This window comes from Carassius auratus, chromosome 34, assembly GCF_003368295.1.
Source record: "Carassius auratus strain Wakin chromosome 34, ASM336829v1, whole genome shotgun sequence".
Classification (NCBI taxonomy): Eukaryota; Metazoa; Chordata; class Actinopteri; order Cypriniformes; family Cyprinidae; genus Carassius; species Carassius auratus.
The window spans coordinates 3,067,427-3,078,422 of record NC_039276.1 but is presented as its reverse complement, the minus strand read 5'-3'; the positions used below and the strand labels follow the sequence as shown (position 1 = coordinate 3,078,422).

Sequence of the window (10,996 nt, the reverse complement as noted above, 5' to 3'; positions counted from 1 at the left end):
TTTTGGTTTGTCATGTTTATTTAAAATACATGGCAGCATAATTAATTAGTACCGCTGATAATCAGTTTTCCAGCAAAGGCAGAGAATACAATTGTCTATTTTTTTATTCTTCTTCGCCTTTTTGACATCAAATGTAAACCACATAACACAGCAACCTGTCTGCAGTGCAAATAAGATGACGGCTAATTAGCTGTAGCGCTTCTCCAGGTCAAAACCTTCCCAACACTGAAACAGCATCAAAACACTCGAATAAAAAGCTTTAAATAAAGCTCGGCTGAATGATGATCAAATACACGAGGAGAACAGGAATAATCTTTTATTCTAAACTCAAAAAAGCTAATTAAAAAAGACAATACAACAGAAATAAAACCAGTGTTTAGTGCCACTTATTCATCAAAGTTAATTCATTCAAACAGTGAGATAGTTTGATATATTTTATCATCTCATATGTACCTTGTTTAAGAAGCGTGAGCAAAATAATAATAAAACCAAACCTATTTGGAAATATGACTGGGAGTCATTGAGAAATTATTATCAAATATAATCAGGGAACATTAGATTAAGGTATTAATCAGCAATCACTTGATAAATAACCTTTTTTTTGAAGTGAGGATAGATTTCTTGATGAAATACACAATAAGAGTCAGCTAGACTTTTATTTTGAATTAATAGTTTTGTTCAGCAAGGATGCATTAAATTGATCAGAAGTTATAAAGGCATTTATAATGTTACAATATCAATTATTTCTATTCATCAAAGAATCTAGCAATCACCACAAATGAATAAAATATATATATATTTCAACACTGAAAATAAGAAATGTTTGTTGAGCAGCAAATCAGCAATAGAATGATTTCTGAAGGATCATGATGCTGAAAATTCAGCTTTGATGACGGAAATAAATTAAATGGTAAAATATATACTAATGGAAACCAGTTATTTTCTTTGCAATAACACTTCATGGTATAACATTTTTTTACTGATCAAATAAATGCAGCCTTGGTGACCTTTCGAAAAAATCTCTTACCAAATGAACGATAGTGTACTTGTGAAAATATGTTTGGTGAAGGAACGTGAGCGATTTGTGATAAACCACTAGTTTAGCATGATTCGTTTGAATGAATGATTCTTTTGAGCAAACTGATTGACTGCCATTTTAAAACGTCACTGTGTAACGTCCCAATGTGAGTCACATTTCCAGTTTAGACTGCTGATGACGATAATGCAAGATCTAGTTTTAATGTTATCAGTTCCTTATATGAAACCAGCACAAACATTTAATTAAAGTACGAATGCAGATGTGAATACTTGCTGATGCAGTGCAAGTTTTTTGGCGACAACAAATCTCAGTTACGTTACTCAAACTAGCGATGAACCCAGCTGACAAAAATAAGGTCTAAGAACGATTCGCTAATGTACCCATTAGGTTATGAAAACATTTTCAATTTTCTATGAACATTCAAAAGGTCCAGTTTAAAAACAAGCAGATTTTTCTTGGTTCCAACATTCCATGATTATTTTGCCGACATTATGGGAATGTTACCATTGAATGTTCTCTGAACATTCTGATACAAGCAGTGACATTTAAAAATGTTTATAGAACGTTATAGAAGAAAAAAAAACATTCCATGAATGAGGTATAAATAAAATTTTTGTGCCGAATGTTCGGAGAACACTATTAAAGACCAGATAACTACAACAAATGCTTTATTAACGTTACTGGAAGAAGGTTTGTCCATAACTTGCCAGAATTTTTGCCAGAAAAAGTCACTGATGTCTGCACTATTAAACTAAACTGTCAGTAGCAGGGTTTCCATCCAAAGTTGCAAATTTTACTTTACTAAATTTAAATATCGCATATAAAACATTTACAAATGAGCACCGTTACCATCTAATGAGTCAAAGAGAACAAAATCGTCACTTCCTGATAAACTGGCACTATACGTCACTAAGAAAAGTAGGTACTGAATATAATATTTTTCCTATGTAATGTATTACTTGCACCTCAGAACGAGCAGATGAAACAAATTAATGCAGTTATTGCTTTCAGAGGTGGATGAATGTTTAAAAGTTCGGGGAGGCAATTATACAGTACATGAATACTTTGCTCAGCCATTTCCGAATGAACATTTAACAACATTTCAGATACTGTGGAACAAGATGGGTCCACTGGTTAGTCAGGATTTGCCGTCCCTTAGCGTAAAGTCACATGACGTTTTGATGCACTTGGAGGAATTTATTCGCAAAAAGAAATTTCCATCTTCCATTATTAGCATTAAAAAAAATTCCGCATAAGTTAAAAAACAACCTCAAGTGAGCGTGACTTTTCTTTTTTGCGAATTGAGGCATTTTAACCCCAAATTCTGTTTCCATCACTCGATTCTGATGCGATACTTCAAAATGTGCATTAAAGCAGGGTGATGGAAACCCGGCTAGTGGTATTCAAGTAGGTAGTTAGAACTGTTCAACTAACTTGCAAGATTCTCATCAAAAGCTTTCTCAACCACAAAAACAGTTGAACTGAAAGTCAAAATGTGTTTTGAATCAAAAATTTCTTTCGGAATGCACACAATCAAGCATCTGACATTCACGTACTGTACTTGCAGATGGTATTTTTTGGGAAACTTCTTTTGGATGTACTTCAAATTTATATATATTTAAAAGTAACGTTCCCATAGTGTTTGAAAATTATGAAATGGAATGTTCCAGTAGCATTTTCTAAACCAAGAAAAACGTTCTAAAACGCATTTTGAACATTCCGAGTTTTTAGAACTTAATTGGAATGTTGGCAAAACATTCATAGAACATATTTTTGTTTGTTGGGAAATCCTTCTAAGCACAGGTGGAAGGCTGTAGTTCCAACAACAAAGATTTGTGATGAATTTCGCAAATGTTTATTGGAACTGTGGATTCAGGAAATACCAAAATCACTGAACTATATTGGTATATAAGAAATTGCATCCAGAGCGGTTCTAGACTGGGCACTAGCTCCAGCACCGACGTCTTGTTGTGGAAAAGGGGAACATATTAAATGTAAAAAAAAAAAAAAGCACATGAATTAAAGTTACAAAAAATAAATATATACAAAATAACACTAATCCAAGAAACCTACTGTTCCCACGATGCCAGAATACATGACCGCAGCAGCATGCTCATGTGATTATGAAAGAAAGAACAGTGCTTTCATTCACCTGCATGAAAGTAAAGTGTGAACCGCACTGAATCTAAAAGGTGCTTCGATAACGAATGTCGCAGGATAAACAGCCTACAGCCACAAAAACAAAAGCCAACGAATGGAGCACAAAACATCTGGAGAGGAAATGGTGAAAAGCGAGCAAACGAAACAGAACCGCATTCACATTATTGAGAAGTTCCAGTACGGGACCGGTAATGTTCATATATGATTTGACACAACGGAGAGTGACGCAGCTGGGAACCAGGGAAACGTCCTCCATGCTGGGTGGACGGTTAGTGTTCGTCTGGGCACGGGGACTGGGACAGGTACCCGTTGGTGCCGTTGGTCCCATTAGTGTGATGTTTCTGAGAGCGAGGAAGAACCTCGTCTTCATCAGAGCTGGACTCAATGTCACTGCGGTCATCCTTCGACACCTAGGAAGATATGAGAGACAGTTAAGATGACAGTACAGACTTTCTCTAGCACTATATAGAAGTTAAATGCAGCCAGTACACAGGACAATTAAGTTTTTGTTGTTGTCATTTTTTTTTTTTGCACCAAACTCTTTTTTTCAATCACATACTTACATGTAAAGGATTCCATTTTCCCGCCTTCGATGGTAGCGTGGAAGACAAACAAGAGAGAAGAATCACATAAACAGTAGAAAACAGCGTAAGCATCAGGTAAAAGTAGTTAGTGAAGCCAGTTTCAACACGAAACAGTGCTCACAACATGAAAAACATGTAGGGAGGGAATTGATTTCTGATTTTGATCACTGGATCACGAATGCAACATTTAAAGGCTTTATTTAAAATCATTTTTATCTCCTATTAAATTACTCAATTGCTCATGTATACACATTTACAAACTTCATGTTCGTTTGGAACACCATATGGAGACACATTACACGTATGAAGCATGTGTGTACATAAGCAATATTGGACATTTTCTGTGCAATATCACAGCTATAAATATTGATTTGAATTGTGGTGCTTCAACTTGGTAACGTCAGTTTATTATAAAACAATTTATTGCATTTTGATGAATAATTATTAAGAAAATATATATTTTTGCAGTAACACACAGTAAGTTAATCATTAACAATAAGACCAGGAGCAAGCACGAATGTGAAAAACAGTCAATTTGATTTCACGCTGACTTTGAAAGCTACGTAATCAGCAGAAAATTCAACTCCCTCAGACTCCATGTTAACTGTTTACATCATTCATAAATGCAGCAGTAGCACTATTCAGACAGTAATTGTTTCTCGTGGGGAAGTAAGGTAATTTCAACATTAACAAGAGCTAGATAGTGATTTTATTGCCATCCAAATCCAAAATCCTTCCTCCACCCGTGTGAAAACTCCCATCTGAATTACATACTGTTTTTGACAAGCACAGAGGTCGTACGGTAATTTAATTGCTATCTGAATCGACATCTTTTGTAATTCTTTGAAAACTGATGAGCTATGTGCTAACCTGCATGCATTTTAAGTAAGTACACTTTTGTTTATTATTATTATTATTATTATTATTATTACTGAAATGCTGGAAACTGTTTAAAAGAAGAATACTGGGAGCTCTTAAGATAAAAAAAAAAGACAATAGCACTGCGCTGTGAACCATTTTGCCATTTTTATGGCAGCAACAGGTATGCAATAAAATTTAAAAGCATGTATTTATACAAATTTGGCCTTATGCAACTAATCATTTTACTAGTTGACCAAACAGTCAAATATTTTCTTTATGTAAATAAGGCTGCATCCAACATTTTGAGATAAAATGCAAGACAAAACTATTTAAAAGGGTTATATGATGCGATTTTTCCTTTCTCTTTGGAGTGTTACATGCTCTTGGTGCATGAAGAAGATCTGTAAAGTTGCAAATACTGAATTTTCAAACCCAAAGAGCTCTTTATAAAAGTTAAGAAGCCGTAACTTTGATTCTCGCTGTACTGTAATTTTGTTGTTGCGGCATCGCCATGTCGTGAAGACGTGTTTCATTGTGAAATCTAAACTACTTTGTTTTGCCTTCCAAAAGAGCAACTAGAAATCAGTGGTAAAGTTGTATTTATAACATTGTTCCAGAACAGTTCAACCCAAATATTCAGATGTGAGCAATGTATTTTATGGAGGACTGTTTCCCGATCCTGGAAGAGTAGACTACAATTCGTCTGTGGCACAAAGGCTGTTTTTATAAAGTGGGACAGTGGCGCGTCTTACTCAAAGCCTGTAAGTACATTTTCATATTTAAATAATTTGCCACCGATGATTCAAATGCAAGTTTTGAGCAGTATGGAGCATTGTTAGTTGTTTGTCATTTCTCCGATCACAAATGCAGACATGGCTTAATGTTAACGCAGCGCGATAGGCAACGCAACGTGTAAAAAGGCAGTATAAGTCATTATAATCAGTAATTATGTCCCCACTGGATGCAACAAATGCCTCGTTTGTAATGGGATTTATTGTTTTTGACTTGTAGCTCCAGTGTTCTGACCGGGACACACATCACAGCATTCGGCCAATCACAACGCACTGGATAGCTGGCCAATCAGAGCACACCTCACTTTTCAAAACGATGAGCTTTGTAAAAATCAATGAAAGGCAGGGCATAGAGGAGCAAAAATAATTTACAGTATGATGAAAATAATGTGTTTTGTGAACTAGGGTTGTGCCGATATACGATAGTATCGTGTATCATATCGACGTAAGCAGATTTCTCTGTCGATAATCAAGACGATATTAATGTTATTAATCTCCTATTAATGTATTACATTATAATAATAACTATTATTATTTTTATTTTTATTAGGCAGCCTATTATAATTTGGCTATTAAACTGCCCAGCTATTTCACTTCAGCACCGCATTTCTCACACACACACAACACACGCACACCACGCACGCGCAAAAGAGGATTAGAAGGAGTTGGTGTCCCACACATTTAATGGCTGGTACACAGCAACATGCTCTTCTCACACATGAGAGATTAACTCTTTCTAGGCGTTACAAATAAAGTAAAGACAAAATAATTACAAGGTGGCAGTGCGAACTTATCATCCATAGTGATTTTCACATAGTCCTTCTCTTAAAGACTGATCACTTAACTTCTAACACTCACTATGTGGTGATGACGTAGAAGGACGTGAGAACCACTATGGATGATAAGTTCGCTCTGCCGCCTTGTTATTATTTTCATGCACACCGCACTATAATGTGATGCATGCAAAATATATAGTTTCGGCCGTTAAAAAGTCTCCATACACAAACAGTTGTACATCATATTCAGATATAAGGCATTTCATTGCACTTTAACAAGTAATCTGAACGGCCTACTGTATATACGTGCAATATTTAGTTTAATAGTTTAATAGCATAGTTTAATGTCGCAGTTATGTTAGAATGCATTTCATACTTGTTTCTGTGGCGGTGTGTCGGTCTCATCATGTATGACTGATGCATCAGTTCAATTTAACTTTACTCATAATATATGAACTTAGCTGTTTTAAATAATTTATATTTAACGTGTTCGTTTATGCCCAATATTAGTGTTAAACTGCTGGACTTTAAATGAAATCTACTATTGATTTTCACCGTTGACATTTAGACTGAGCGCACCTGCTTGTTTAAAAACACCAAATAGTTCTGCTATGACAAGAAACAAAGAGTCTCTATCTAGCTCCACCCATGCACGATAATATCGTGTATCGTCGATCTCACGGGCTGACGATATGACGATTCGAAAAATGACCACATCGCCCAACACTATTGTGAACCTTAGAACGCATAAACATTGCATTACACAAAAAAATACACAAAATAATGTTCTTTTTAGCAACGTCATATAACCGCAGAGTGTCAATCCAGTTCTTATTATTAAATAAACAAAATAGTATTTTATGACTATTAAATTCATTGTCATGCTGAACATGATTGCCCAAAGAAAAATGCATTCCCATGGTTTAGGATCACGAATTCACTCCTCCACAGAGAACACATCTTCATCCAAACGCATGAGTTTTAGCACTAAGGACGAGCCATTCAAATGTATTTCCACAAACATCCGCCATGAAAAACTACTACTGTCTGAATAGGGCTAAAGATGATCTGAAATATGTCTGATAAACTTAATATGACATGACATCTTTTCTAAATGAATGGCACGAGATCTATCAGTCCCTAGCAATGAGAGCTGTGTTCTTCTGAAACCTCACCTTTCCTCTGGAGATGGCCCTGCAGGCGATGCGCACTATGAGGTACGACCAGAAAGTGTGCAGGGCCTGCAGCAGGACGAGCAGCACGTTAAACACCCACCACGAAGGGTACGGCCCGACGATATCCCAGCTCTCAAACACAGTGGTGTTTAAAATCCTGCAAGCACATTTCATTACAACATGGTGATGTTTCATTAGGACAAGTATGTTCAACAAATATGGCTTCAAACTTAATAGTGATCTAAAACCAAAACTTTTAAATTAAAAAAAAAACTTGAATGAAAATTAGAAATGCCAAATAAGTTTTAAAACTATTATAAATGAATCAACTAAAAATTTAAGTAAATTAAAGCTATAGAAATATTAAGACAATCTAAGTCAAATGAAAAAAAAAGTAAAATTACTGCTGTAGAAGTTAAATTAAAATGAAAAAAATATAAAAACTTATTCAGAATGTGAATAAATAATATTAATAAATTACCATTAATAAGAATGACAAAAGCACATTTCAAAATTACAAAAATATAAAGAAGCTAATACTAAATAATAAATGCTATAATATTAATGGTTAAATTTCTGAACCTTTTTCTAAGACCTCACTGAATGTCTGTGATTCTAAATCTACAGTAGATCTGGAAATAAACTCTTTTTGGACTTTGTTTCAGGACTAAGTTTAAAACTACGTGTACAAATGATGACTGTAAAATAATAAAGCAACATTTCATTTGTGCAGGACTCTAGATCAAATGTAATGAAAATGAGCGATAACGATGACTCTTTAATGAAAGGTCAGATTTCACTGCTTCCACTGTAGCGCAAGTTGCACAAATCTCAAACTACAAAATGAGACAGAATCAGAATTTACATGAACTAGCATTGCAGCATATAACTGAATACTCTGTCAAGGCCATTTCATAATCATCACTAAATGACAGTAAAGACTTCAGATGGCGCTGTCACATCCATCATCAGTTCCTCACGCGCCTCCTCAGCTGAATCCAGATTAGACTGTTTCTCTAATTCCATTAGAGTCTCACAATGAAGTACTCAAAAGCCATAGCAGACACTTAGACAAGATGAGTGAATTAAACATCTTCCCAGCATTAAATGGTTAATAAGGAAAACAAGAGGAAAAAGCACAAATGATTCATTCTGAAGAATACAATCAAATCAAATGAATAATGGGTGTGAAAAAAGAGAGATGTGCTACACCTGCTGTTAACATCAGACGCAGGCGGTCTGCAAATAAATACAATAGAGTCCAAAACAATGCGTGATGTGATCAGATCAAACCACATTCAGATGTAGTCAGAATTGCAAACACTAATTCATCAGTGGGAAGCAGAAAGACTGGAGATGCATCCTTTGCATATGGACGATTGCACATTTAGGCATTGTGCCTATAATAAAACAGGGTGGATTTTAATGCTTTTATTAAAGACATTGTTTTACTTTATTGTAATGCAGCGATTGCAAATGCAATTGAAAAAGAGCTCACATGCATCCATCTCCTGTAAGCTGCTGCTGGGAAGTTTATATGATGCTGTACTTCTCTGACCATGTGAAAAGAGATGACATCAAAAAATGATGCACGATAAAACATGTCTGAAGTCATGTGTTGCATGTAGGAAAATCAAGTGTGTGTTTGTATTCATACTTGGCTATACTTTTAGTAACAATATTTCTCCACTGCAGTGTTATTTTATGACAAGTATTTATATACTATTATTTAAAATATATCATGTAGTAAGTGATTAATATGAGAGCATCTATTCATATTTTTGAATTTAGCTTTTATTTTTATATTTCATATACATTTTTGTTTTAGTTTTTGTAATTTTATTAGTGCTATGTGAAATGAAATATCGTAAACTTTATATTTAGCTAGTTGCCAAGGCTAAATCTTTCATTTTAGTTTTCCTTAATCTGCTAAAATAAATATAACTGACATAATGACATATTTAAAACAAAAGACCTACCAGAAATTACAAAAGCACTCAACAAAATTACTAAAACTTTGAAATAAAATAACAAAAATTAACACACACACACAAAAAAAACCCATTAAAAAATATGAATAAAATTTCAGTAATACTAATATTTAAGTTTTTCATCTAATATTTATTTTATATCATCTTTATTTCAGTAAAGAAAAATATTATACTAGGTTTAATTAACTATAATGACTGTTAGTAGTTATTTCTTGGGGTAATCGACACAGATGCGCAGCTCCATTTTAGCCTAAACCTGTTTATTTGAGAAGTAAAGTGGTCTAATGAAATCAAGTTAAAAATAGTGGTTTTATTAAAGCCCCGTGCCATTTCTTCCAGTGATTAAATGCCTATTATAGCTGTAAGAAGCACAAGGCCATCTGTTTCTTTCATTCTGAACTCGTCCACATCTCCACACTTCTGCTGTAGCCATAGTAACTATTACTTGGCAACATCACTGACTGAAGGTGTCAAAACCTGAAATGAAAATGCTGGTAAAGATGATCAAATAGACGATTTGAGATATACAGATGAGAATGAGAGGTTCAGAGGTGTTCAAGGACATTATAACCAGCACATCATCTGCTACTGACACGGCTGACTTACCATACAGGATACACTCCCAGCCTGGAGCTGATGAACACCAGGGCAAACATGACGAACAGGACGCTGCAGAGTCTCTGGCATTTGACATAGTTGGCCATTTTAGCAGCCTACAAACACAATTTGCAGCAGGATTTATATCAACACAACAGACATCTAATGCATGCAAATAGCACATCTTGCATCACCTATCTATCTTGATTCCTGATTGTGCAATATAATGGTATATATACATATATATAAAAAAGTAAAAAAATATATAAATATATTTCTTTATTTTTATCACATTATGTATCACAGTAACACACACACACACACACACACACACACACACACACACACACACACACATATATATATATACATACATACATACACACATGCACAACATGAAAGCGAGTAAATTAAAAATCATTTGTATATTTGAGCGGACTAGGCTTTAATAAATGATCTCTCCTTATCATGTAATTGATAGATCAGCCCACTAACTACCCACAATTAAAATCAGAATATGTAACTTTAAAACTTATGAACTAGTTAATTCCTGTTGCTGTGGGTTTTGACACGATTATACTGATAATTCACAGAATTGTGTCTTTTCTGTAACAGGAAGTCACCTCCAGCAGGACGTCGGCAGCATCATGCAGACACATGACCAGCGTTCCCACCCGAACCATGTTATTCACATATGAGAAGGTGATCAGAGAGATGGTGGCCACATGATGCAGGAACATCAGGAGAAAGTCCTGCAGGAAGTCACATGGAAAGTGGAAACGTTTTATGTACTTTAATCCTGCAAGGTGAGTGCACACAAATAAAAGTAAACAGTTTACAAATTCGAAAGATGTATTACCCTGTATGAGCAAAAATGACTGAGAATAAGTATTTTAAGTTGCAAATGATTGCACTGGCGCCTCCAAGTTAACTGTCATGCCGTAAACACACACTTCCACACTCCCTGCAAACACTAGGTTTACATTAGAGCGAGCGGCCAGTGAAGCTGCAACTTACATGTT

The 10,996-nt window shown here is 34.9% G+C and overlaps 1 protein-coding gene across 1 annotated transcript in view; it reads right to left on the bottom strand.

The window, feature by feature from the left end:
* The window catches only part of LOC113052943 (ceramide synthase 6), a 35,166-nt gene continuing 24,170 nt past the window's right edge, over nucleotides 1-10,996 (bottom strand). Inside the window, exons 7-11 of the mRNA XM_026217443.1 lie at nucleotides 10,598-10,726; nucleotides 9,984-10,090; nucleotides 7,387-7,543; nucleotides 3,763-3,786; nucleotides 1-3,609 (exon numbers count right to left, since the gene is read on the bottom strand). Of these exons, the coding sequence (XP_026073228.1) occupies nucleotides 3,469-3,609; nucleotides 3,763-3,786; nucleotides 7,387-7,543; nucleotides 9,984-10,090; nucleotides 10,598-10,726 (558 nt within the window). The 3' untranslated portion in view covers nucleotides 1-3,468. The remainder of the gene's footprint in view (nucleotides 3,610-3,762; nucleotides 3,787-7,386; nucleotides 7,544-9,983; nucleotides 10,091-10,597; nucleotides 10,727-10,996) is intronic.